Source organism: Podarcis raffonei, chromosome 6 (genome assembly GCF_027172205.1).
Source record: "Podarcis raffonei isolate rPodRaf1 chromosome 6, rPodRaf1.pri, whole genome shotgun sequence".
NCBI classification, from domain to species: Eukaryota; Metazoa; Chordata; class Lepidosauria; order Squamata; family Lacertidae; genus Podarcis; species Podarcis raffonei.
This window is the reverse complement of record NC_070607.1, coordinates 94,672,354-94,700,210: the sequence shown is the minus strand read 5'-3', so window position 1 is coordinate 94,700,210 and position 27,857 is coordinate 94,672,354. Positions and strand designations below refer to the sequence as shown.

The following is a 27,857-nucleotide window of genomic DNA, read 5'->3' as shown; positions in this document are numbered from 1 at the left end:
AAGCGGTTTAGACATGCTGGCAACATGACCTGGAAAGCTGCCTGTGGACAAACGCCAGCTCCCTCGGCCTTAAAGCGAGATGAGTGCTGCAACCCGATAGACACCCTTGATTGGACTTAACCGTTCAGGGGTCCTTTACCTTTTTACCTTTACCTACCAAAGAGGGAAATTGGTGGTCGTCTCCTACTTCCTGTGGTGTCAAACCACCAGCTACCTTACATGGCAAACCTGAGTAACCAGAGTCTGAACCCACATGAAGGATGCAGTTCCTGCAGCATCTCCTTTGTTCCGATCTGCAGGGTAAAAAGTCTTATGCCCAACAGCAAGCGATGGAAAACTACCTTTCGAACAATATTGAGTGATCCTTGTTCCTTACAAGTCTGAGATTTCTTTTAAAGACTTGCCTAGGCTAGCTAGAGCTTTGAGCTGCTTTACTGCTCACCTTTTATTTTACTGTTGACTTCATTTACCTGCAATGAAGATTAAAGTCTTGGAATAATCTAACTGGTTTCACACACAGAAAAACCCTCTTGCTTGACTTTATAAACGGAGCAAAAATCTGACAACTTGCTCTCAAGCCCATTTGCAGGAACCGGCAAGGCTTCCTTCCAGATGCAGGTGTAAAACAAAGACAGCCAATAAACCACAGGGTATGCTTTCAAAAATATTTAATAGGTTATTCAAGAACTCTGCATTTGCTGCTCTCGACAAAGTCTCAGTGCAAGAACCCATTACCTTGGCAGCAGCGTGTCTTCCTCACAAGCACTTCTTTGCTGGTTCTTTTTTTATTTGTAAAATACTGTCTTGTTATCAGTCCCTCAAGCCAGTTGGAGCAATCCAAAGCTAGCTCAGGAGCTGAACATTTTTGTTCTCCTTTCCTGCTGCACACCCTTTCGGCTAAAATGCCCTTTTCAAGGACGATACAGCGGTCTGAGGTGCTTGTGCACAGGGGATAAGGCTCACTGGAAGCAGCAGCCGGCAGGGCAAGTGGACATGGAATCAGCCCTCGGCTGACATGGAAGAAGCTCAGGCATTCAACATTCAGCAGAATGACAGCCCCTGTGCACCTGCCTCATAGCAGGAAGGACTGGAAGGTGTGATGTTCGAATGAAGTATACAAAGAGGCCCATACGCCTTGGAGGCTGTGGGCTTTCCTATGCAAATGGGTTTCTGCCGGCCCTGCATGCAAACCCTCCTGCTGAACACCCCAGGTCCTGAGGCTCACATTGCAATTTTATCCCAGCCAGTAATATGGGCAGATCAGGGCTGTGCCTGCCACTGCATTTAGAAATGAGCAAATGCAAGCAAGCCTTTGAAACCCTTTCCGGAGCGTTTTGCCCGAGTCCACCTGCCAGAGCCCTGCTCTTCTCAGCTGCTCTCCCCCACATGACAGAGAAGCAGCCAGTCACGAGCATGACGCAACACACAGCCCAGCCTGAACCCAGAAAAGGTCCTTCTGGCTGCGTGCCCTGTAATTTCTGGAAAGCTTTCCTCCTCCTCGTCTTGCCTACCTCCATCTCTCTGAACACGCTCCTTGTTCCAGCTGGGGGTGGCCAGATATGGTACAGCGCTAACAAGCCGAGGATGGAAGGGCTGTAGCTTTTAATGGTTCCCGTGGAATAGTGATCTCTCTCCTGCCTTTTTGGTGGTGTCCTCTCTCCACACCTCTCTCTGTTCTAGGATCCCAACCTCACTATCCTCCCATTAGCCGATCTTGCCTCCCTTTCTCTACGCCCAGTGCCCCCTTCCCTTCCTCCTCCTCAGAGGGACGGCCGTGTGAGCCCAGAGCACACCTCGGAAGGTGGGTCAAAGTCTCCGCTTCATTTCTGCTCAGGCTCGTCCCCCACTGTGGTTACCTCGATGGTTGTATGGTCTTCATTGGCCGTGGTGCCCTCAACAATGCTGGATGGCACAGTCATGATGGTGCTCCCGCTGGGAGACATTTGCGTAACGTTCTGAATGGCCGTGCCCAGGCCTGGCAGGGTGAGCAGCTGGAAGGGGCTCACCACTTTCAAGACGGTGCTGCCATCCTGTATGGCCGCTGTGCTCAGGACTGTGAGGTTGGAAGCATCCGGGTGTATTTCAACAGCGTTGGGAAAAGTGGAGCCCGCAGAGGCCAGGACAGTGTATCCGCCCAGCAGTGGAGAAGCCGGGGAGCCAGCAGAGGTCACTTGCGCCGTGGTCTTCCCAAGAGTGGATGCTGGGAGAGTGGAGACCACTTTGCCTATGGGCAGGTTCGCCAGTTGCGTGACCGGCATCCCTGGCGCAAGGGCGATCTGCGCCGACTGAGTCAGGAGCTGGGAGGTGATGGCGGGAGGCCCCGAGGTGGCTCGGGTCAGTCTGGGGCGTTTCAGAGGGGACGGGATGGAGACTGGCGTCAGGGTCATCAGCACGTTGTTGAGGTGCTGTGATTTGTGCTTCAGCTCCTTCGCTCTCTTCCGATGTTCATCGCACTGCTGCTCCAGAGCTGGAGGAAGAGAGAGAGAGAGAGAGAGAGAGAGAGAGAGAGAGAGGGAAAGAAAGAAAGAAAGAAAGGGCAGTGGATAAGCAAGGGCACCCACCAAGTCCGAACAGCCGGGAACTGAGGCTGGCCTCCTCTTCTTAAATGACACGACAACTGTGGTATGGCATGGCAAGGATTGCTTTAAAATACAGTGGTACCTCGGGTTACAGACGCTTCGGGTTACAGACTCCTCTAACCCCAGAAATAGTACCTTGGGTTAAGAACTTTGCTTCAGGATGAGAACAGAAATCATGTGGTGGCAGCGGGAGGCCCCATTAGCTAAAGTGGTGCTTCAGGTTAAGAACAGTTTCAGGTTAAGAACGGAACTCTGGAATGAATTAAGTTCTTAGCCTGTACAGTGGTACCTCTGGTTGCGAATGGGATCCATTCTGGAGGCCCGTTCGCAACATGAAAAGAATGCAACCCGCAGCAGCGTGCCTGTGCGGGTTGTGATTTGCCACTTCTGTGCATGTGTGTGACGTCATTGTGCGCTACTGCGCATGCGTGAGTGGCGAAACCTGGAAGTAACCCTTTCCGGCACTTCCGGGTCGCTGCAGGACGTAACCTGAAAGAACGTAACCTGAAGCGGACGTAACATGAGGTATGACTGTAACGTGGGCTTTGATGTGAAAAATGTTTTAAGCAGAACATGCTGCAGCAGCACCTACGGTGAAGTATACCCCCCTCCACCCCATTCTACAGCTGCCAGTTCAAGAACTAGAAAGCTGAAGTGTTTTCTCTTCGTTGGGGTAAAAAAGTATTGCTGAACAAATGTGGTGCCTAAACTAGAGTCACACTTGTCTCAACGCTCTGAGTTTTCTACAGGCTTATCCAAGCAATTTATGAATTAACTGCCGTTGTTTTTCAACACCCCTCCATTAATATGCAGTTGTATTTCACCCTTCCTCCTCCTTCCTCTTCTCCAGTTTATCCTCAAAACAACCATGTGAGGCAGGACAGGCAGAATGCATGTGAATGGCCCAGTGAGCTTCACTGCTGAGAGGGGATTTGAACCTGGAACTCCATGGTCTGAATTGAACCATCTCACCACAACCCAGCCATACCTTAGCCATGGGAGAAAGCTCCAATCCAAAGGTCATACTGAAACACACAGGCCACACTAAATGGAAAACAGAAGGGAAGGTAGCCCTGCCGCGGGAAGAAATAGCTGTGTTGCTATTTCTCTCTCTATCCTTGCAATCATCATTGTTTTAGGAGGAACGATGTGTGCTTCAGCTCAGGAGACAAAATGGACAAGTCTCCAGGTAAGGTCTAGAGAAGCCCCTGCTTAGTGAGTCGAGCTGAGGTTGAACAGGAAAAACCTGAATTGAAGAATTCCCCTGCAAGAGTCCTCTCTGCAGGCCAAGCACTGGTATGATAATTGCAACAGGGTACAGCAGTGGAGGGGAAAGGAGCTGACTTTTCACAGGCACCCAGTAAGCTAGCGACACATGTGCATTCTAGGTAACACTTAAGGAGGGGCACATCTGGAGCCTGCACAACAAACCAGTGACAACTGTATGTTTGTTGTGTCATCAACTGGCTGTGCAGGAGAGATTCCTAGGTGACCAACAAACACGTTCTGAAGGGCAACTGGCATTCAGGGCTGTGCTTTTCTTTTATTTTGCTGTTCAAAAGGGGCCAAGACGTCAGGATAGGTCACACTAGATTGAGCTATGAAATACCGCAGTGGGGGACATGTGCAGAAGAGGAAGTATCACATCCATGCATTTCAGACAAGATGAAAGGGAATGCTTTTCTGCGCAATGGGACTGCCTCTACGACAAGGAAATGGCAATACCCAGTTTATAGCATTTCTCAGGACATGAGTGCTACTTTCCCCTCAGTTCCTACAAGCCATGTGGAACCTGTGCATAACCTGCCTGCCGCTCTTGCCATCTAGATGGCGGATGTAGGGAATCAGATGCTGACACAATTTATGGATGCCGATGCTGGCAGGTGCAAACCCCACAATACCGTGCTGTCTTTTCACTAGTACTACGTCCCACAATTCTGGCAACAGAACACTGAGTTCAGAAAGTCCTCCTGTGGAGGTTTCATTAGAGTTGATAATGGAACTGCAGCATCTGGGACTAAGGAATTGTACCTGCCAAATCTCGCGTATACTGCTCTCGGGAACGGTCCATTTGGCACTTGTGACTGGCTAGAACTTTCTTCACCAGGTCCAGCATGCCGAAGTTCTGGACTGTATTGTTGAGCAAGACAGCATCTGGGGGGGAAAGCAACAGGTTAAAAAAAATCCTGACTGATGACACTGGAGAAAAGCACGACAATGTGCTGTTGTTTTTAAAGAAACCCATTGTTTTTCTTATTGTAGAGATGGGAGAGAGAAAGAAGAAGTGGATCACAATGCTGGAATTTTTATTTATCAAGATTTAAACTCCCATTTCCTCAACCCAATGAAGACTAAGTAAGTGTCACTCCATTTGCCTTTAAGTTGCAAGCTCTTTGAAGCAGAAACCCAAATCATTTTCTTCTGCTTATGAAGTTCTATAAAGTGTCATACACACTCATTATTATTGTTAATTGTGTTTCTCATCCATCCTTCATGTAAAGGTCCCAGGGTGGGCAGCAACATATTAAAACTCAATTAGGTAAAGGTAAAGGGACCACTGACAGTTAGGTTCAGTTGTGGACGACTCTGGGGTTGCGGTGCTCATCTCACTTTACTGGCCAAGGGAGCCAGCGTACAGCTTCCAGGTCATGTGGCCAGCAAGACTAAGCCTCTTCTGGAGAAACCAGAGCAGCGCACGGAAACACTGTTTACCTTCCCGCCTAAGCAGTACCTATTTATCTACTTGCACTTTGATGTGCTTTCATACTTCTAGGTTGGCAGGAGCTGGGGCCGAGCAATGGGAGCTCACCCTGTCATGGGGATTCGAACCGCCACCCTTCTGATCAGCAAGCCCTAGGCTCTGTGGTTTAGACCACAGTGCCACCCGCGTCCCAATAAAACTCAATTAAAACAGCAACCCCAGCCCACCCATAATTCCCAGATCCCTAATGGCATGATATAATACTTTCCAGTGGTGCTTATGTTATTTAAAGCTATTTCCTCCAGTATCAGCAATGAATGTTTAGTAAAGTAAAAGGAGGTACGATTTTAATGATGTGCTTCCATCTGGTGATATATACAGCTGTTTGTACTCTGCCACCAAACCATGCAAATTCTGAGCTTTGCACACAGAGTAAGTTGCACTAACTGCATTGATACATCACCATCATCATGATACATTTTGCATCCCAGAATCAGGTTACGAACGAATTTGGAATACTGTAGTTTTGGTTATTGACTAAGGAGGCAGGAAAGTGCAGCAAAAGGCATAGACAGGTGGGGAAATAATAGCCTTTACTGTATAGAAAAAAGAACAAGACAGGGCAGGTCACTAAAGCTCTGTCTCCCACCTACCTGGAGCCATATGCAAGACACCCCTGTTATTTCAATTTATAGAAGATATCGTTCTTTGGAACCATGAGAACTAGGAGATTTATTGTTAAGTGAAAGCTGAGAAAAATCAGCATGCCAAATCCTGCACCACTCACCAGCTACAGAAGCAGGTAACACACAAACCCTTAAACGCTGTGAGTAGAATCTTCTTCCATCAACTTCCTAATACCTGTATTATTAAGTCAGAAAGTGCATAGCAAATGCTAAAATAAAAAATAAACACCTCAAAGCCCAAAACCCTGGTTACAAACCAGGCTTCCCAATACTGCCAGCACTACCTTCAACGCCCTGCGCTCCTTAGGTGTGCTAGCAATGCAAGTGATCTATAAACAAGGAGACTTAAAAAGACAAAGCCATTTATTTGCAAGCCAGTGAAAGCTGGACCATAAAGAAGGCCGAAGAATTGATGCTTTTGAATTATGGTGCTGGAGGAGACTCTTGAGACTCCCATGGACTGCAAGAAGATCAAACCTCTCCATTCTGAAGGAAATCAGCCCTGAGTGCTCACTGGAAGGACAGATAGTGAAGCTGAGGCTCCAATACTTTGGCCACCTCATGAGAAGAGAAGACCCCCTGGAAAAGACCCTGATGTTGGGAAAGATGGAGGGCACAAGGAGAAGGGGACGACAGAAGACGAGATGGTGGGACAGTGTTCTCGAAGCTACCAGCATGAGTTTGACCAAACTGCAGGAGGCAGTGGAAGACAGAAGTGCCTGGCGTGCTCTGGTCCACAGGGTCACGAAGAGTCGGACACGACTAAACGACTAAACAACAAGAGTTGAGATCTTGAGATCTAGTCCAACCCCTGTATTGCTGGAATCTTTTTCCCAATGTGGGGAGCCAACTTGAATAAAATATCCCCCCTCCACAATTGATCACATGATGCAATGCGCACATGCTATTTGAATGGCAATGCCCATCAACTTTCCTTCAAATATTTTATTGGGGGGGGGGGCGAAGGGACCTCAGCCCCTAGGAGTTGGCTCTTATGGCCACTGTGAACATATCATGTGGTCATTTTGCTTATTCCTCGTTTGATTTTAATGCTGATTACTCCCCCAACCCAACACCACCATATAGTGGAACAATGACCCAGGAGAGACCTAGTTACAGGTAGGCAGCCGTGTTGGTCTGCCGTAGTTGAAACAAAATACAGTGGTACCTCGGGTTAAGTACTTAATTCGTTCCTGAGGTCCGTTCTTAACCTGAAACTGTTCTTAACCTGAAGCACCACTTTAGCTAATGGGGTCTCCCACTGTTGTTGCGTCGCCGGAGCACGATTTCTGTTCTCATCCTGAAGCAAAGTTATTAACCTGAAGCACTATTTCTGGGTTAGGGGAGTCTGTAACCTGAAGCGTATGTAACCTGAAGCATATGTAACCTGAGGAACCACTGTAAAAAAAATTCCTTCCACTAGCACCTTAGAGACCAACTAAGTTTGTTATTGGTATGAGCTTTCGTGTGCTTGCACACTTCTTCAGGAAGACCTGCAACTTATTATTATTAACTTCTTATTATTGCACTGCAAATTTGCTATCTATCCCATTGACTGCAAGAAGATCAAACCTCTCCATTCTGCAGGAAATCAGCCCTGAGTGCTCACTGGAAGGACAGATAGTGAAGCTGAGGCTCCAATACTTTGGCCACCTCATGAGAAGAGAAGACTCCCTGGAAAAGACCCTGATGTTGGGAAAGATGGAGGGCACAAGGAGAAGGGAATGACAGAGGATGAGATGGTTGGATAGTGTTCTCGAAGCTACCAGCAGGAGTTTGACCAAACTGCAGGAGGCAGTGGAAGACAGAAGTGCCTGGCGTGCTCTGGTCCAGGGGGTCATGAAGAGTCGGACACGACTAAACGACTAAACAACTAAACAACAACAACTTACCGTTGAGTTGCAAGGGGGGTTCCTGAATCCTCTGCTGCAGGCCCTTCATGGTCTCCATGAGCTCCGCGTGGAACTCGGTAATCACCTCTTCCAAAAGACCAGCTTCCTTTAGACCTCGCCAAAATGTAAATGTATCATCTGGAAGAAAGTGAGAGAATCCTGAAAAACCTGCAAAGCGGCAGGGGAAATGAAGCTGACTGACGGTTTGATAGACTCATCCCGGGAACATAACATTTGCCAAAGATCAGCCTTGCAGTGATATCACACAAGCAAGAGGTCACATAGTAAAACAGTTCTTGGAGTCTACCACTTCAGATTAAAGGAGGAGTGTCATGTTTTAATTCCTCTCCCCATTCCCTACGAATAGAAAACTTGCATGCCAAACAGAACTCTTCTTTCTGAGTTCTGCAGGTGTTATTTCACACGCAGGGAAGTTTTAAATTATGCAACTGCTCACCTGCGGTCTGAAGTGGTAGATTCCAGGAACAGTTTGTACAGCAGAATCTGCTACAAAAACAAGCTGCCATTAATGCAGGACAGGTAATGTGGTAACTCTGACTGAGCCAACGTCGAACGGTTTAAGAATACGCAAGTTCCCAAGTTATGCAGCCTCCTTCATCGGCAAAAGTTGGACCAGTAAAACAAGTTATTCCCACCAGCATGCCAAAGGCAAGACACAGTTACGCGAATAGATGAATGGAATGACGGACAAAGCATCAGAAGCTGGCTTACACTGAATCAGACCACTGCTCCAGTTGCAGTCTAGAGTTTCAGACAGGGGTCTTTTCCAACCCTATCTGCAGATGCCAGGGATAAAATCTGGGGCCTTTCATAGAATCATAGAGTTGGAAGAGACCACAAGGGCCATCGAGTCCAACCCCCTGCCAAGCAGGAAACACCATCAGAGCACTCCTGACATATGGTTGTCAAGCCTCTGCTTAAAGACCTCCAAAGAAGGAGACTCCACCACACTCCTTGGCAGCAAATTCCACTGTCGAACAGCTCTTACTGTCAGGAAGTTCTTCCTAATGTTTAGGTGGAATCTTCTTTCTTGTAGTTTGGATCCATTGCTCCGTGTCCGCTTCTCTGGAGCAGCAGAAAACAACCTTTCTCCCTCCTCTATGTGACATCCTTTTATATATTTGAACATGGCTATCATATCACCCCTTAGCCTCCTCTTCTCCAGGCTAAACATGCCCAGCTCCCTTAGCCGTTCCTCATAAGGCATCGTTTCCAGGCCTTTGACCATTTTGGTTGCCCTCCTCTGGACACGTTCCAGTTTGTCAGTGTCCTTTTGTGCGCGAGATGTGTGCTCTGCCACTGGGGCATGGCCTTATGCAAAGAGATGGCAGTGCCACACAGCTTGCAACCTACATGCAACTTCCTTCGCACAAGCCTTTCAGATTTAGGCAGCCAATACGGAACAGAAGTGGTGGCACAGAAGATGTAGTGGGCTGAGGCCAGGCCACAGGAACGCTCTGCATGTGAAAATCACCTCCAATAGCAGTGGTCCAGTCCGTGGAGTCATCACACGTTTCTATGGTGATTGTGGCAGGAGACCCGTTTACTGTGATTGAAACAAAATCAACATTCAGAAATCATCAACAAAACCACTTTTTTGTTGGCATGCTGGCGAAACAAGTCAAGACGTGCCCTTCTAAGATATAGCCATTCTTCTATTGCTTTATCTTGGTTTGTAGTTGCGTTAAGTTTTTCTACAAATTTGGTACAATTGCCAGACAAAACCAAAGAGACATCTCCCCTGCATTTCTAAACCTAGCACAAATTTCAAACAAAATTCTCAAGATCTTAGCATTCTGTTTGTAGGGGCTGGGTTTTCATTATTGCTACTGTTATTTATTAATTCATACATACGCCATCTAATGCCAAATAGGCTTCAAAGTGGTTTATTTGATAAACCATCCTGGAATCACAAACCATGACGAGATTCCGTTTTTTCTTCATGTCAACCCCAAGCTAGGGCACCATGACTAGCATCAGATCAGTCAGAAAGTTTCAAGGCTGGGAGCTCCTGCAGTCAATCGGAAGCCCTGTTGGATGTTCGGCTTCCAAAAGAAACACTCACTTCCAGTTTTTGATCATTTGGGAGGCGGAATATCCCTTGCTCTGCAGGGAGGCTTACTAAGTAGTCTTGGGAAAGTTACTGTCTCTCCGCCTAACAAACCTGTAGGTTGCTCAAAGAGGGATATACAGGTGAAACGTCATAATATCACAATTATAACAAATAAAGGCTTGACATATCTCGCTTTGCATGTTATGAGTCTATCTCATATATTAGTTTCACCTTTTAAGTTGAATTACTGAAATAAATGAACTTTTCCACAATATTCTAATTTTCCGAGTTTCACCTGTACTCTTTGGGAGATTGGATAGGACACACACACACACACACACAAAATTAGTTATGATCACAGCTGTTTGCTCTGCAGGCAGCCTTCTGTGAGACATCTGTCCTCTTAAGTATGATATCCCAGAAGCTGAAAAGCATGGGTTGCTCAGCAGGGACAATGGAATGAATGGGTTGGTGACTGTATTGATGACCACAGAAATATTTGAGTCTCTTCCAGTTCTAGTAGAAGATTGCAGCCAAGAACCAGCTGGTTAATTCAAATCAGCACAGGGAAATTAAGCCTCATCACCCACCCTCTACTGGGCTGTTACTGCCACCACCACCCCCGCAAGGCTAGCAAGATCGCAACAGTGCAACCGTGACAAAAGGAGACACAATAAGGATATTCCTCTTCTGTATCATTCTAACAAAGGTACAGTGAGCCTTATCAGGGTCTCAATTGATGGACCTCCAGATGCTCCCAGACAACCCCCACCAGCTCCAGCCAGAATAACCAGTGGTAGAATTTGTGGCCTAGTGGAATGCAATTCACATTACCATCTGCAGAGGCTGGCGTGAGAGGTATGTATTCTGTTGACGTCTGGCTTGTTAGGGGCACTCTGGCTCCGGTCAGGTCAATTTTAGTGCTTCGGCAGGTATTGGAACAAACTTTCGTATGCTCGTAAAAATCCAGCTTCCCCGAATCCATGATCTTCCTAAAACACACGAAACCAACGTGAACGTCCATCTCAGCTTTATTATTATTATTATTTAAAACACCCTGAAAACTCACAACAGTTGCATGTTCGTGCTTCAGCTAGCTGTACCGAAATTCATTTCAATGAAGCCGACCTAGGAGACATTCCCAATGGACACCTGATTTAGACACCAGATGGCATAGGTTAGGGCCTTGTGAATTCTGCCTCCCTAAGGCAAGAGGTGGTGGGAAACACACATGCCCCAAAGATACGTTTCAGTTCTGCATCTGCAGGCAGGCACACACAGGCACTCTCTCACACAGGCTAACCTTAGCATGATCCCATTCATCCGGATTGCCCTCTTCCAGTCCTTCAAGGTGGACTTGCCAGCCAAATGGACAAATTCCTTGGGACTTATCAAATGGTTGTCATACTGGAGGGAAAGAGAGACATGTTGTGGTATAGGTTAATTATTCTAAAGGTATTTTGCTGTAGTTCCTTTTATAAACCTTTTCGTGCCACCTAATCACATGCAATCTTTTTCTTCTCCAATTTCTCTTCTTTCCATCTCATTTTTTAAAAAATTTAGCAGATGAGACCGCGGGGGCTGGGATCTGTGTGCTTTTACAAGCAATACGTAAGATTAGAGAATGGGAATGTTACACATTACAGGATATAAAACCATCTCACCTGGACACATTTCACGTTGATACCGGGGCAAACAAACTTCCTCCATATTAGGTTGGCTTTGCTATCTCCGCAGGTGATGGGATAAACGATCTCGGCTTCCACACAATCATCACCTTCAGCCATCTTCACTTCAGGGAGAGGGATCGGGAAAGATAAAATTTTTGAAAAGGTTACGACCATGGATTGCTGGTTGGCAAATGAAGTTTGGAATACAGTTGAAAGGAAAACTGAAAACAGGATGAAAAAGTAATCACCAGCCTGATTAACTGCTTCCGTAAATGAGATACATTACAATTATCAAGTTATTTACATAGAATCGTAGCGTACAACCACTGAAGATGGAGATACTGTTCTATGTCCTGAGCAGCTAACAATCTAAATTTCACCAGTGGTGAAAGTGGTAATTGATACCTGAATTAAAAACACACACACACTGCTTTTTTCCTAATAGGCCTCTCTTTTTTTGGCATTCTACCTGTCCTGCAACAGGAAAAGTGGTAACTCTGACTGAGCCAACTTTGATTGGTTTAAGAATACGCAAGTTCTCAAGCCAGAGAGATATGGGGCATAAACCTCTGAGGCGGCAAGGGGGTCAAAGGGAGGCATTCAACCACTGCACTCCATCAGCACAGGGATTTCCACTTGCATGATTGGACATCATTGCTGCCACCGCCACCGTGGCCTCCCCAAACCTGATCGAGAGGGTTGGGGGAACCCCTACGGTTTAGGGGTTTGCATGGGGCACCTGGGAAAAAGTTGGACCATTCTGCACTTTTGCAGAATAAAGTAGTGAGGGAAAACAGGCAGTGAGGTGTAACAATATAGGAGGAGGAAGGGAACCGTGGGATAGGAAGGAAAACTAATGGTGAGTATCTTGAGCCAGGGTTAATGGTCTTCAGCACATGGGCACAATATATTCCCCCCTGAATGCATACCTATAAAATAGTCAAATGGTGACAGACAGTGGCCAGGAACAAAGTTACTGCCTCCATCAAGGCTGGGAAGATCCCTCCAGATGTTGTTAGGCTACAGTTCCCATCATCCCTTAATATGCTGGCTGGAACTGATGGGATCTGGAGTCCAACATCTGGGGAGCCACAGGCTCCCTGTCCTGTTCTTGACCTATGTGACTTTCCCATACATTAAAGGTAAAGGTAAAGGTAAAGGGGCCCCTGACCATTAGGTCCAGTCGTGGCTGACTCTGGGGTTGCGGCGCTCATCTCACTTTACTGCCTGAGGGAGCTGGCGTAAAGCTTCCGTGTCATGTGGCCAGCATGACTAAGCTGCTTCTGGCGAACCAGAGAAGCACACGGAAACACTGTTTACCTTCCCGCCAGAGTGGTACCTATTTATGTACTTGCACTTTCATGTGCTTTTGAACTGCTAGGTTGGCAGGAGCAGGGACCGAGCAATGGGAGCTCACCCCGTCGCAGGGATTCGAACTGCCGACCTTTCGATTGGCAAGTCCCAGGCTCTGTGGTTTAACACACAGCACCACCCGCGTCCCTCCCATGCATTAGTGGTCTTCTATTTAGGAACACTGAAGCCCACTGTCCTTCAGGAAAGGACAGATCCCCAGCCGTTTCCCCAACCTCAGAAGGCTCATTCCAGGAGCTGGAAACAAGACCTGGAAACCCCTCAGCCTAAGTGCTCTTGAGCCTTTCCGCTGGCAATACTACCTGCTAATGCAAGTGACTGTGATACTAAAGAGGCAAGCCTCCATTACTCACCCCACTTACCTAACAGGGCTTCTTTCAAATGTGCAGAGGCTGTAAAAGCAGCAGCGGCTGCAGCGGCTGCATTTTCCGTCTCCAGGGTGTCTTCATTTAGGTCATTGCTAGCAAGAAATAAAGACACAAACAGTTAAAACGAAATGGGGAATCTACCCATGCTATGATAAGGTTTGCTCTGGAGAATGACTCCAGAGCAATTCCAGCTGTAATACACAAAAATGCAGCTCTTCCCCTTAAGTAGGAAGTTGTTTTCCCGTGGAAAAATGAAGTTGTACACAGTGCAGCAATTTCAAGACTGCAACCCACTGATTCATATGGTTAAAACAATATTAAGCACAAAGGAAAAGCAGTTGTAAGGGATTAAAGCACTGCTGCTAAGCTTAGAAATGAAGAACTGGAAGTAGCTTCTGAAGCCTGAGGACCCGATCTTTAGGTATTTAACAACAATTTCATAGTTTTCACCTTTTTTAAAGATATGTGTCCTGTTTCTGCTAAACATCCTAGAATCTAGAGGCAACTTGGTAGAGTTTATAGATTCAGGTAGAGGAACGGATCTTAATTCATTTAGCACGTCTCAAACTCTCCACATGACACCCAATAATATCATTTCTTCTAGCATAGGCAGTGCTGCTCTGTTCTTCCAAGGAGATGGCAATTACTCAGGCAGATCCACCTAATCCTACCATCAAAAAACCGTTTGCACGGCTGGTTTCCATGACAAAACTCGTGGGCGGAAGCACTGCTCAGATTTTTTTGCATGGAAGTCATGCTCCAAAAGTCCCCCCCCCCCCCGGAGGTTTCATCAAGCAGGCAGGCAGATGATGGAAACAAGCACCACGGAAGCAGCAGGCTTGCCTCCACTCCTGAAATTACTTTTACTGATCACTAGAAAGGTTTCTTTCCCAAGCAAAGGACAACATAGAAGGCATTACAGTAAGAACTACAGGTTAAATGGTATGCAGCCTAGTAAACTACTGTGGCTTCAGAGCCCTCCTCAAACAGAGAAAGGAAAAACAGGGTACAACATTAGTCCCTGTTATTGGCAGGGAGGATGAAGCCTTTGGATTAACCAAGCCTGATGTAAGGACTAGTAGCCCGACCAACAGAGCAGACCCTTCTTCTACTTGTTTCACTTCCACTACCAAGGGGTGTGGGGTTGGAGAACACAAACCCTCCACTCCTGGATTTGGGTATGGCTGTCATCAGCCTTAACTTGACATACAGTGGTGCCTCGCAAGACGAAATTAATTCATTCCGCAAGTTTTTTCTTCTTGCGAGTTTTTCGTCTTACGAAGCACGGTTTCCCATAGGAATGCATTGAAAATCAATCAATGCGTTCCTATGGAAACCACCTTCAGACCAGGTCCGGGGACAGTCTGTCCCCTGACCTCTTCTGAAGGCTGGGGGGGGGGGACAAGGGCTTTTCTTCCCACCGCCAGCCTTCATAAGGCTGTTCTGAAGGCTGGCGGTGGGAAGAAAAGCCCTTCTCCCCACCTCCCACCCCGCAAGCTCCGGGGACAGGAGGGCTTTCCTCCCGACTGCCAGCATTTTAAAAGCCCCCGGGACAGCGGAGACTTCTCCGCTGTCCCGGGCGATCTGAAAATGCTGGCGGGCGGCAGCGCAGCTTTCGCTGCCGCCCGCCAGCATTTTCAGATCGCTCGGGACAGCGGAGAAGTCTCCGCTGTCCTGGGGGCTTTTAAAATGCTGGCGGGCGGCAGCGCAGCATTCACTGCCACCCGCCAGCATTTTCAGATCTCCCCGGGACAGCGGAGAAGTCTCCGCTGTCCCGGGGCTTTTAAAATGCTGGCGGGCGGCAGCGCAGCGTTCACTGCCGCCCGCCAGCATTTTCAGATCTCCCCGGGACAGCGGAGAAGTCTCCGCTGTCCTGGGGCTTTTAAAATGCTGGCGGGCGGCAGCATTTTCAGATCGCCCCGGGACAGCGGAGAAGTCTCCACTGTCCCGGGAAGGCAGGCGGGGGGAGCAAAGACTTTTTTTTTTATTACATGTTGTTGTCCCTGTAAATTGCTTTCGGACTCCTTTTTTGTGAAGCTGTACATAAACTGAGCAAATCTTACCTAACAGAGGCTGCTTTGGGTTTCCTTTAAATGCAGTTATACGTTCTGAACTGTGTTTCCCCCATCCAAACTTAAGTGAAACGAACAGGGTGTGTGCAGCAGCTTACAACGCTAACGTTAGCCGTCCCAGAGGCTAAATGATTACCGTTTGCTTACCTGTGCTGGGAGAGATTGGTGGTAACTAGCACCGTTTTCACCTCCTCCATGTTACTGCTGTCGGCCATGTTGTCTGGAGTTGTCACCACCACTACCTCCTCCATGTGAACACTCACATCTGGGGTTGCCATCCGCAGGAAGGCTCGTATGGCAAGCAAGCACCAACAATGCGGGGAAAGCCCTCCTGGAATCTTCACTCTGCTGTTATAGAACCAAAGAGTGAAGAGGTTATCGCTCTGCCGATCTGGCCAGCGGAATATTTGGTTTTCTACATCTTAATATAAAAGGAATCGGAAGTACACATACACACACACAAACTACACACTTTGAAACGAGATCCAGTGCAATTTCAGAAGGACAGGGTGCTTAAGAGGAAGATGACTCAACAGAACAAGCACATAGTGGCTCTTTCTGTGAAAGCCCACATCTTAGATGAGTTAAATGCCGGAGAACTGGATCCCAAGCAGATGGCTGCTTGTGGAAGTGATAGAGGAGCCAAAAAACTTCTCGAAAAGACACAGCGAAATTCTGAACGGTCTAAAACTCCATTCCCTGGAGTAGATATTAACATACCCCAGGCAACGCACAGACAAGCTCTGCTGGATAGCTACTGAAGGATGAAATGGGGGCAGAGAAGCAAGGTACACCGGTTGTCGGATGAGTTAAGGCATTTAAGCTGAATACATGAAACTATCCTATACCAAGTCAGAGCCTCAGTCTACGTAGTTCAGTACTGCCTACTTTGGCAGTGACTCTCCAAAGCCCTTTTAATCCTTTAATGCAGGAATGGAGAACCAGCGGCCCTCCAGATGTTGCTAGACTTCTGTCATCCCTGACCATTGGCTATACACACAGACACCATGGCTCCTGCTACTAACCAGCATCCAGTTTCAGGAGCTTACGCAATCCTGGATTTTTCATTGACCATACACATCCCCATATAGTTTTGGCAAGCACTTTTAGAAAATTAATTTGATTCACTGTCATTTGCTCTGCTCTACAATATTTTAATGCCTTTATTATACACTGCTTTATTTTTTAAATGAGACAGCATTTTAGAAACCCTCTTACAATAAACCACTATATAGCCATGTATCTGGCAATGTTTGTGTGTCCATGTGAGATTTATATGCAAGGCTGAAATAAAGCAAAACGAGTAAACTGTAAGCGGCCAATGAACAAAGTTTAAAATAGGCAAAATAAGAGGTTCTTGTCCCCTGTAAAAGCAAGGAGGATGTTTTCTTTTTTAAAAAATAATTTTTATTAAAGATTTTTTTGGGGGGGTACTAAAAGCCACAATTGCAGCACTATAGCACTGAGCCAAGATGGGATGCATTTGAAGACGGGAAAGAGACTATATACAACATTTAGATATGCTGCAGACTCACCATAGCATGCTATGAGGCTGTAAGCAGAAGAAGGGAAAAAAGAGGAAGGAAAAACAGTACCAGCAGCCATTGCAGCCTACGCTGATCAAGATTTGACAATTCACAAGCAATGAACTGAGTAAGCAGATTTAAAAAGAGGGGATATCTGAGCATTCTTTTTAAACTAAGATTTAAGAGTGACCTCCAGTGCTCAACCTGGGATCCTGGGCAAACTAAAGAGAGAAGTACAAGTATGCAGCAAATGGTACCCATTCAAGGGTTTGTGTCTGCAAGGTCTATGAAACCCAAAACCACAGTCATTCCTGCACGGCTTGGTTGACAATGCAGTCATGTTTGCTGCTTTCCCCACTCTGTCTCCTGGCAAAGACCCTAATTTAGTCTGAAAGGGAGACACACGTCTCCAGATATGTGCAGGGGAACTGCAACTGGCAGAAGGCAGACTAGAAGAATCTGTGAAACAGGTTACGCACACTCACCCTTTCAAGAGAACTACAGATAAAACATGCTTTCGGTACCCAAGAGGAATAAACTGGAAAAACCGCATACTGTGGGATGAACTTGGAGATAATTCAAAAATACAGCACTTTTGCAATCTGACATAAAAGGAACTTTAAAAAGCTGCAGTCATATTTTTTCCCTGCCTGTCACTAGTTCTATCTACAGTATGACATAATAACCTGAAATGAAGTGGTTTATCCCCTTACAGTGGTTTATATGCAGACATTGAGATTCACAAAATAGGTGCAAGATTGATGTTAATCAAGCAGAGGCCCTTTTTCCTGCAAATAATGCATGCAGCAACTACCAAACAAAACTGACTCACCTGTACTTTTTGAGCTTTGTGAATGCTCTTTCTGCTGGTGGTTTTTATTTTATGCTACTGCCTTAATGTATTTTGGCTATTCTAATAATCTGAGATTGTTTTAAACTCTGCCCGTATGAAATCATTTATTTTATTAACCCTCTTCATGTTCTCCCATGTCAAATTGTAAACTGCCGCAGTGACCTGTCCTCTCCTTTTTGGGAAAACACAATGCACACCAGTTGGCGCTTATACAAAGAGTAACATTGATGTGGTCTTCATTTTTTATTTTTATTTTTTAAAAAACCTGCTTCAAAATTATTTGTAATTTTTAAATATCATTTTGTTGCCTCCCCTCTTTCAAAACTGCAGGTTGCAAGGCCCTTTGGGGGAGGGGATACTGTACTCCTGCACTTTGCAAAATGGAAGAAGCACAGAGGGGAGAACCACCACACCTGCACCTGCCCAACTGGACGCCTTCTTCTGCCCTACCTGCAACAAAACGTGTCTCTCCCGTATGGGTGTCTACAGCCACAGCAGGCGCTGTAAAACTCTCCAACGGTTGGACTTCATATTGGAAAGCACACTATGCCACTTATCTCCTGACTAGAGATGAGAAGGCCTGGAGAAAAAATCAGGAAAATGGGGGGAAAAACAAGGTTTCCCCCCAATTTCCCCATTTTTTTTCCTTATTTTTTTTCTCAAAACAATTATTACAAAACTATTTACAGTGGTGCCTCGCAAGACGAATGCCTCGCAAGACGAAAGGGTTTTTCGGTTTTTGCTTTGCTTCGCAAGACGATTTTCCCTATGGGCTTGTTCGCTTTTTTCTTAAAGCCGCTTGAAGAGGCGCAGTTGCGACGGACCGTGCTTCGCAAGACGAAAAGTCTCGCGGAACGAATTAATTTTGTCTTGCGAGGCACCACTGTACATGTAACACAAACCGGACAAAAAACCCATACAAACAAACACAGACAATAACAACGTATCATTAACTTCCGATTCACCTCATTGTACTTTTTACAGTTTATTAATATATATGCACTTCATTATTATTATTTTCTGTTACTTATCCAAATAAATTTTACTTTGATAGTTTCCTTCTACTTCAAGATTCAATCTAAATCTGTCAGGAGATTTGCATTATCATAATACTTTCTAGGGTATTCTTTAAATATTATCCAATCTTTCCCGCGTTTCCCCCCCAGGCCTTCCCATCTCTACTCCTGACACAGCTGAGTGCCAGCAACACGCCATCACTGTTGCAAACGAACCACATGGAGAGGGCCATGAAGCGGCATACAAATTCCGTTAAATAAATAATTGCCATTGAGAAAAGTGCGGTATAAGTTTTCTGGTTTGTTTGTTTTAAAGAAAGAAAAGTGTAAACAAAAATAACTTATATTTGGGCTGCAGGCAAGTAAGCAAAAAAAGAGGCGAGCCTCCCGTGCACAACGCGCGCATATGCAAACCGTGCACGCGCGTATATATGCAACAGCGCGCGCGCGCGCACGAGCCTTCCCCCTCCTCCTCCTCCTCTTTCCGCGGAAGGCTCCGCGACGAAATCCTCCCCGTCCAGCCCTTTAATGCCGACTCGCGACGCCGACTGCAGGCACGCGCACGCGCACGGGACCGCGTGTTTCCTCCGCCCGCCCGCCCCCCCTCTCTGCGCAGCGCGTGGGGGGGGGGCGCCGCCGCAGAGCGCGAGGAGGAGGGCGGGCGCGCGCGCGCTTGGCGCCACTGGCTGCGCGAGGGAAATGCGGGGCGGCGGGGGGAGGGGGGAGGGGAGGGTGACGGCCGAGCGTTCCTGCCGCTGCCGCCGCCGTCACGTCCTGACGCTCCGCAGGGACCTGACGGAGTGGACGGAAGGCGGGGAGGGGCTGCCTTACCTCAGCCGCTTGCCGTCCGACGCCCGGCCTAGGGTTCCGTCCGAGCGGGTGGAGAAGGAGGAGGAGGAGGAGGAGGTGGGTTTTGTTTGTTTTTCCCCGCGGGGCGGGCGGGGGGGGGTTGTCTGAAGGGAAATGGCTGCCTTGGCTTGTCTATATATATCTCTGAGGGAAGCTTGGGCTGCGGCGCGCGCGCAGGGCGCCTCGGGTCCCTTCTGCGCAGGCGCAGGCCTCCTCCCCCCCCCTCCCTCCAGCTACCTAGGCGAGACTTATTTGACGCGGCGAGGGCGGGGGTGGATCTCAACTTCTTTTCGGGCTCGCCGGGGTGAAATAAGTCCCGCCGGGAGCGCAGCGCGCCTGCGCGAGGTGGAACGCGGAGAGGGGCAGAGCTGGCTGCGCGCGCGTTGGCGAGAGAGAGAGGGAGGCCGAGAACGCGCTCGTGTTTCGGGAGCGCGCCCTGTGAATACGCGGGGCGGCGTGCTTTTGCTTTTCTTTATTTCTTTAGGCGGATTTCAGCGCTGCCCAATGAGCAGCGTCCTCCGCCTCTGGGGATTCACGATTCAAAAGCAAATTCGATACGCAAGTGCATGTTTTGTAAATAACGTCGAGCGCGGCTTCCGCAGGGTGCGCGTTGCAAAAATTTATATATGGAAAAAAGCTAGTAAGGAATTGGTTTGTTTATTTAGGGTATTTACATATTATGCCATTTTTTCCTCGATGTTATTACAGGGTCCGGCCATCAGTTCCCACCCTCCCTCTTCAAAGGTTTAGGGTAAGTAGCAAAGGGGGGGGGGGAATCCACGTGAAGCAAAACAAATGCTCGATTAAAATGTGGGGAATGAGAAAAATTAAAACCTGCACATCTTGTGTAACTTAAACACCAAGCCAAACAGGAAACAATTTTTATATTCATATATGTATTGAAATGAAATCAAGGTGTAGTGTTCCATGAGCCAGAAGCTTTGCATTACTTAATCCACCTGTTAAAGGTGTCATTGGCTTTGAAGACACTCGAACTCAGGACGCAAGGGAGAAACGTGCTAGGAGGAAGGCACGCTTGGCAAATCCACACCGTGATCAACTCCCACCCAGAAACCAATGTCCCCACTGTGGAAGGACGTGTGGATCCAGAATTGTCCTCCAGAGTCACTTACGGACTCATAGTTAAAACCGTGTTTATGGAAGACAATCTTACTCAGCTATGAGTGATCGCCAAAGAGATTACTTAATCCGGATATGGTCAAGCATGTTACAAAGTAATCATGGTATTGCTGCTTTTGTTGATGTTTTCAAAGCCTTAACACCTCCGACAAGGCTTTAAATCTTGGTAATAATGATAATCTTGGTGGGTGATGAATCACCCATGTATTTCGGTCCTCCTTGAGAAAAAAACATCCTCTCGTGCTGTCCTGTTATTGCCAAAGGTTCTTAAACAGCTGTGTGTTTTCTGCTCCAAATTGTGAAAAAACATGAGAAGAAGAAACGAAAATTAATCTGTCATGAAATAGAATTTCACAGGGATTGTGAAGGCATATGTGAAGATTCCAGAGGCTGAAGCCATGTTTACAGGAATCGGTGGCATTGTTATCCTATCATAGGCTGTCAGTAGTGGAAGCAAACTGAACAGCTTCAGCTCAGGTGCCATGCAACCTAGTTGAAAAAGAGAAAATACTATGAGTGTGAGATCAGGGTGGTCCATTTGGAGACATCTTTTTATTGGAGAGCACCCTTCAATCCTTGTATAATTAATCTGTTAATTCACAGTCTCCCAAGAATTTTGCCTTTTCTGAATGTCAATATATTATAATATATTATTATTTAATATATAATATTAATATATATTATTATTTAAGTAAAAAAAACAACCAAGTGGAACTCGGAAGAATAGGAGGGAGGAGAAGCAAGCCTTCAGGGCAGTTGAATTGGTGTTCTGAGTGACAGTAGTACTCTATTTATGCATATGTTGGAGTGACTGTGGGCCAATAAACATTTGTTTGCACCTCCCTTGACTAGTGTATAGCAATGGCACACTGGGTATGTAATACAGAAGGATGTGGACTTTTCAAGATACCGGTAGGTAAATTTTCGGCAAGTGTTCCATGAATGTAGTTTTGCTGCAGAGAAAAACATCATGTGCAATGACATAACAAACACAGAGATATTCTCTCTTCCAGATAGCATGCCTTTGGCAATGTTCTTCAGGGACAGGCTGCTTCAGGATTACTGAAGTCATTTTTACCCTTATTGTTACAGGACCTGATCCAAGGAAAACAAAAAATGAGGATACATAAAGGTCAGGGGGCTGGTGTTATACAATATCCTTAGTACTCAGCTTAGTATCACATCCCACAGTGATTTTGAGGAGTCAGATCCTTTTGGGTTTTCGTAACTTGTTGGACTCATGTCTTCTTTAATGGAAATAGTGACATATGCCATTCCCTGTCTTTCCTATAGAGTTCGTATCCAGAAATCAGTGCCTCACTGGTTTCCCTCCATGTTATTTTTGAAATGTAGGGACTGCACCTGGTATCTTCTGCATGCAAAATATATGCTCTACCACTTGCCCAGTCAGAGGAGCTGGGCTCTATTAGGCAACAATTTTAATCTAGGCTACATTGAATTTACTGTATTACATCTTAATAGGCATGCAGAGGATCACACTGTTGGGGCAGCATTTGTCTTGGACCAGCAGCACACAGAGGAGTGGCGGGAGGCACTAGCTGGGGAATCCTCACGGGAAGACGTCTCAGAGCCAGGAGATTAGTGATGGGACGATGATGAGTTAAAGAGGGAACAGACTGGGAGAAGGACGAGTTGGAAGCTGAAGAGGTAACAGGCTTTGTGAGCAGGAAGAGTGTGACAGAGAGCAGTGGAGACCCAGAGCAGAAGAGGAGGCTGGGGAGGAGGAGGGGCCAAGAGGCAATGATGTCAGGCGGCTGAAGAAGCCAGGGGGTCTCCCCTTCCTGCTGCAACAAGCTCCCCTCCCCCTTAGTCTCCCAGAACCTGAAGAGGGTGGAGCAAAGTCAGGTAAGATGGAGCCTCCAGATTGCTTTGGTAGGAGGAGACTTAGGGAGCTGTGGGAAGGTGGGTACCTTCAGTGCTCACATCTGCCTCCCTGGAGCAAGATCGACCGGGAGGAGTTGCTGTGCTCATTAGGCCTGGCCTCCTGCACGGTATTGTTTCTTTGCATAGAGTTAACTTCACTGACACTCTGTGAGTTACTGCTGATCTACTTCTGACCCCCACTCTGACAGTGTTCTAGGCTGTCTAGCAAAAGCTTTGACCTGTATGGGGATGTGGTTGCAACTTCTTAGTGTGAGATTTCTTCCATAAGCCGATTAAGGAGTTTGGTTAATATTTCTTCAAACCTGCATATGTCAGTTGCTGCTATTTTTGGATATACAGTGGGGCTTTGCTGTCACTACAGTGAGCAGAGGACATGCTCGAATAGGAGAAAATTGATAATTGTGCTGTCTTGCAAGGCAGCTGAAGAGCTTCGCAGAAAGAACTGCTGCGCTGGAAAACTAATTGTATTAAATGAATTAATAAAAACAGAGAGTTGTGGTTTCATACCAAGTTTATTTCTTTTTTTTCCTCATTAATCACTTCTTTGCACAACAACAACCTCAATTTGACAATGAAATGCACATGGTAGATTTAAAGGAATCGGACGAGGCTTATCTTAAAGAGTGAGAAAAGTCCATTCATGGCACTATTACACATTCTTTTTTCCTGTCTATTTGGAAAGGACAAAGACAGCACATGCTGCATCCTAAGAAGTGAATCTTGTGCAAGGCCAACAACATTCAAACAGACTATCAGGAGGGAATAGGAGGGCAGTTCTGGGGGAGGGGGCGGGAACTGAAACACCATCTAATTTTGGACAGCTACCTAGGTGTTTTGAAGTCCGCTTTTGTAGACTGAGCCTCCTTTTGCATGACTAGGAGCCTACTTTTAGGGTCATAATATTACATAATGCTTATCAAACAGCAACCTTTACAGTTCACTTGTGAAGGTCTCTCCATTTTATATATGAAAGGTGCTCACCAGCCTTTTAGCTCAGTCATAACCATGTTTGCCCAGGTAGTAAGCTTGTTTGGTTTGATTGGACTTCCTTCCAAGGAAGTGTAGCCATAATACCGGTAGTTGTAGAGAAAGTTGATCCACTCATCTGCTAACTAGAATAAGAAATCCAGCAAGCTTGCATCCTTTCTTCACACATCTTACGCACCTCTAGCATCCAGTGGTCACTGCTCTCTTTTCATTACAGTAAGCTTATGGATTGTAGAAACCCAAATGCTGAGATGTGCCTATGTTGTCATTGCTCAAGAGAGACAAGACCACAGAAATAGCTTTATTAGTGATCCTTAATATGAAATCTGCTATACAGTAACATCAACAGGGCCATAAACAGTCATTCCTTGCCACTTACTTCCAACTGTCTCTTGTACCTGTGTCTGTGTGTGAATTTTGCCACATGCATTTAGTGATGTAGTACTTACTGGCTATAAGTGTAGCTGAATGGAGACATTTGAGCCAGGCAATCAATAAAATACCTAGAGCTACTATAAGGATGTTCATGGAGCAGCAGGAAACTTTATGCTGTGATTGCAGTTCTTGGGCAATAACCACTTTGCAAGAGGACATTTAGGGAAGTTGTTCCCAATTAGCTAAGTACTGCAGGACACTCACCCCCCACCCCCGTTTTTCAAAAGCCAAGTCACGGACCACCTACTTTTGAATTTTTTCTTAATAATAATAGTACCCCACCCATCTGACTGGGTCGCCCCAGCCACTGGGTGCATTTTATTATGTGAATGGTGCCACAGACCCCCTGGGCGGGTGATGCAGACGACCAATTAGGAACCACTGATTGAGAGTAAGTCTCCCCCAACAAGAACACTGGCTTTGTTCAACAACACAGCAACCAAATAGTGCTTGAAATGAAAATTTCCTAAGTATGCATGTACAAAGACCATTAAGTCCTTACAACCTCTCTCTCCCCCCTTAAAGGCAGGTCTGTGGCTCTCTTAAAATAAGTGGAATATTTAGTGCTTGGAATATGATACAGAACTATTGTAGCCCTTCTTTGGATTTACTAATGATAAATTGCAAAATTTATCTTCTCTTGCACTGAGCAGGGTCCACCAATATGCATATGGAAATGTGGCAACTCAGCTTTGAAAATGTGTAAAACCACTCTGGGACTCCTAAGTATTGCTTAGTCCCTCTCAGCTGATTCCCTCCCTCCCCCAGCCTCAATTTTAGTTGCTGTGACAGTTAATTTGGTTCATAATCTCTCAAAGCAGCATGCATTTCAGTAGCACACCTAAATGTTATTAAGACTGAACTGTATCTAGGCACGGATACATAATGAAGAATTTCCAGTTCCATTAAAAAAAAAAAATTATAAAAGTTGGATTTGCAACAAAATGCAGTGTAGAACACCCCTGTTCAGGATACTTTTCCATGCACATGCTGGTCTTTGGTCCCCACAACTGTTAGCCAGTGTTCTACAAGCACTGAGCATGCCAAGTCCTCATTGCAGACTGTTTTTAGGGTTTTTTGCTTACTCCTTTAGAATCTCCCAATTTCTTTTTTTGGGGTTCTAGGAATCAAACAGACATGAATTTAATTTGTGGATATGTGCACCACAGTTAAGAATTCTCCACAATCCATTCAAGTGGGTACCTGCCCATTTTATTAGCCCCCTCCTGATTTGTTTGCACCATGAGTAAAATATCCTTATAAGCACCCATTGTAATTCAAGTTATATCCAGTTCTATAGAAAAAGTACTTTCTTGGATGCACCGATTGACACTGGATAAACTCATCCCCTGGCTTCCCTGATACAGCCAAATGTAGAGATCCTGATACATTTGGTATTATTTTCTTTTCACAACATAATGCATCTGTACTGATAACACCTGATGCAAATTTCCACCTGACAACATGCCTGATAACATCAGTGTACCCTTGGATATGCAGGCTATATCTCAAGGCACTGAAAGAGTTAAAAGTGAAGGAAATAAAGATCCCATTCTTCATCTCTGAGCACTACGGGCAGAATTCATTGACTGCCTAAGGCAGCCTTCCCTGGTCTGGTGCCCCCCCAGATGTCTGGAAGGCACAAGGTTGGGAAAGCCTGGCCCTAAGGGCTAAGCCCTTTTGTGTGTGTTCATTGGCCATTTGGATCTAATACCGCAGAACTTCCAGAGACAGCCTTCCAGATATTAGATTCTCACTTCCATCAGCCTTGGCCAAGTCAGGGATGATGGGAGCTGTAGTCCTACAACAGCTGGAGAGCACCAGACTGGCTGTCCCTGGTATAGTGGACGCACACATTTGTAAATCAACCCCTAAGACTTCCAATGATTGCACATATTAAGAGTCTCCAGAACACAAGTTATTCTTCAAGAACAGCATCACAAAATCAGGGCTGGTTGTGCATCATTTGCTATGTAGATCTGAAATGGTGAATGGGACCCAAGGAGCAGCCACAGAACACACTGAGCTCCGTGACTGTAGGGTCAGAAAGTGGAAGGAAGCACCTACAGAGAATATGACACCTGTGTCTAGTTGAAAGTTGCCTCTACCTTAAGAGGTAGGCTGAATCATTTGGACCTCAACAGACGAAAACTAAAGTGGACCCAGACCTTTCAGAATGTCAAGACTTCCTTGAATTTCCCCCCACTCTGCCCTTTTCCTCCTACCATCCTCAGAACAGCTTATTCCAGTACCTGCTCAACTTACTATTGAATTCTCACACTTTTTCCCCTTACAGAAAGGTAGCCGTGTTGGTCTGCCATAGTCAAAACAAAAATTTTTTTTCCTTCCAGTAGCACCTTAAAGACCAACTAAGTTAGTTCTTGGTATGAGCTTTCATGTGCATGTATCTGAAGAAGTGTATCTGAAGAAGTGTGCATGCACACGAAATCTCATACCAAGAACTAACTTAGTTGGTCTTTAAGGTGCTACTGGAAGGAAAAAATTTTTTTGTTTTGACTTTTTCCCCTTGTTTTGATCTGTGTTTCTATCCCAAATCTATAGATTTCTTCATATGTGAAACAGCCCATCTGTTCCAGTAAGCAAAAAAGACTGAGAATGCACTGATATTAACTCTTCCTGCTATTACTCTGGCCTAAAGGTAAAGGTACCCCTGCCCGTACGGGCCAGTCTTGCCAGACTCTAGGGTTGTGCGCTCATCTCACTCTAGAGGCCGGGAGCCAGCGCTGTCGCAGACACTTCCAGTCACGTGGCCAGCGTGACAAGCTGCATCTGGCGAGCCAGCGCAGCACACGGAACGCCGTTTACCTTCCCGCTAGTAAGCGGTCCCTATTTATCTACTTGCACCCGGGGGTGCTTTCGAACTGCTAGGTTGGCAGGCGCTGGGACCGAACGACAGGAGCGCACCCCGCCGCGGGGATTCGAACCGCCGACCATACGATCGGCAAGTCCTAGGCGCTGAGGTTTTACCCACAGTGCCACCCGCATCCCACTTACTCTGGTCTAGTTCTCACCAAAGCAGTAAGCTGCATAATTTTAGACTGTAGGTTGGACTTCATGATGGAATGCTCAGACATTCTTTACTATAAAAATACCCCTGCACATACAAATCTAGGTATCAGAGAAGAGCTTTAACCTCCCCTTATTCCTGAAATGATAGCTTTCCATATGCATCAGATTCTGTTTTTATAGGGAGGAGCATTCAATCATGTGAGCCCCCAGTTGCAGCCTGAAGTGGTACAGCTCAGGTAGAGGTTGTTCTCCAATGACAAACTAGGTTCCATGCTTGACTCTAAATGCTTTTGGTACAAAATGGATAACTACCAGAGTGAATGCTGCTTTTGAGCTTGTGCTCATGACTATGACATTTCTAGTTGTTGTCACCATTATTATCAATATCAGCCATCATAACCATAGTACTAAAAACAGTATTTACAGCAAGTCAGAAGTACACACCAATCAAACACCCAGAACCACAGCAAATAAGACATCGTTAACATCTTGCAGACATTTTCCCAGGTCCCACCAGAGGACATGGGCACTGAGGACTGCAACCACTTCTTACACACAAACTCTATTTTTCCTTAAAATTTATTTAACATTTTAAACTATCATCACTATAGCATGGATGAGATGATTCTGCATTATACACAGGTGCTTTTCTAGGATGGCTGCTATTTAGAAACTGATGCAATAGCTCAGACATTCAAGCCCA

The 27,857-nt window shown here is 46.2% G+C and overlaps 1 protein-coding gene and 1 long non-coding RNA gene across 5 annotated transcripts; one reads left to right on the top strand and one right to left on the bottom strand.

Moving 5' to 3' along the window:
- Window positions 1-651: 651 nt before the first annotated feature.
- GMEB2 (glucocorticoid modulatory element binding protein 2) lies at window positions 652-19,807 on the bottom strand. Of its 4 annotated transcripts, XM_053394587.1 has the most exons (11): window positions 19,640-19,807; window positions 18,243-18,372; window positions 15,561-15,761; window positions 13,336-13,433; window positions 11,597-11,724; window positions 11,236-11,339; window positions 10,767-10,924; window positions 9,354-9,425; window positions 7,859-7,996; window positions 4,611-4,733; window positions 652-2,467 (listed from the first exon to the last, which is right to left on the bottom strand). In XM_053394587.1, the coding sequence occupies exons 3-11, from the start codon at window positions 15,689-15,691 to the stop codon at window positions 1,821-1,823; spliced, it is 1,599 nt and encodes a 532-aa protein (XP_053250562.1). In that variant the 5' UTR covers window positions 15,692-15,761; window positions 18,243-18,372; window positions 19,640-19,807; the 3' UTR covers window positions 652-1,820. The 4 variants fall into 4 exon arrangements, with proteins under 4 accessions (XP_053250562.1, XP_053250563.1, XP_053250561.1 ...); XM_053394588.1 differs by lacking the exon at window positions 18,243-18,372 and having other exon boundaries at window positions 15,561-15,758; XM_053394586.1 differs by lacking the exon at window positions 18,243-18,372 and having other exon boundaries at window positions 19,640-19,806.
- On the top strand, window positions 19,610-20,520 carry LOC128416620 (uncharacterized). Its single transcript, XR_008331257.1, has 2 exons — window positions 19,610-19,714; window positions 20,366-20,520. It is a non-coding gene; the product is annotated as an uncharacterized LOC128416620 (long non-coding RNA).
- Window positions 20,521-27,857: the final 7,337 nt, after the last annotated feature.

Bases quoted from the DNA above. Each gene is read 5' to 3' on its own strand.
- GMEB2 (XM_053394587.1), bottom strand. From the start codon at position 15,691: ATGGCAACCCCAGATGTGAGTGTTCACATGGAGGAGGTAGTGGTGGTG. The intron at 11,340-11,596 runs GTGAGATGGTTT...CTTTCCCTCCAG, and splicing joins TCAACGTGAAATGTGTCCAG to TATGACAACCATTTGATAAG. The intron at 9,426-10,766 runs GTAATGTGAATT...TTTCAATCACAG, and splicing joins CACGCCAGCCTCTGCAGATG to TAAACGGGTCTCCTGCCACA.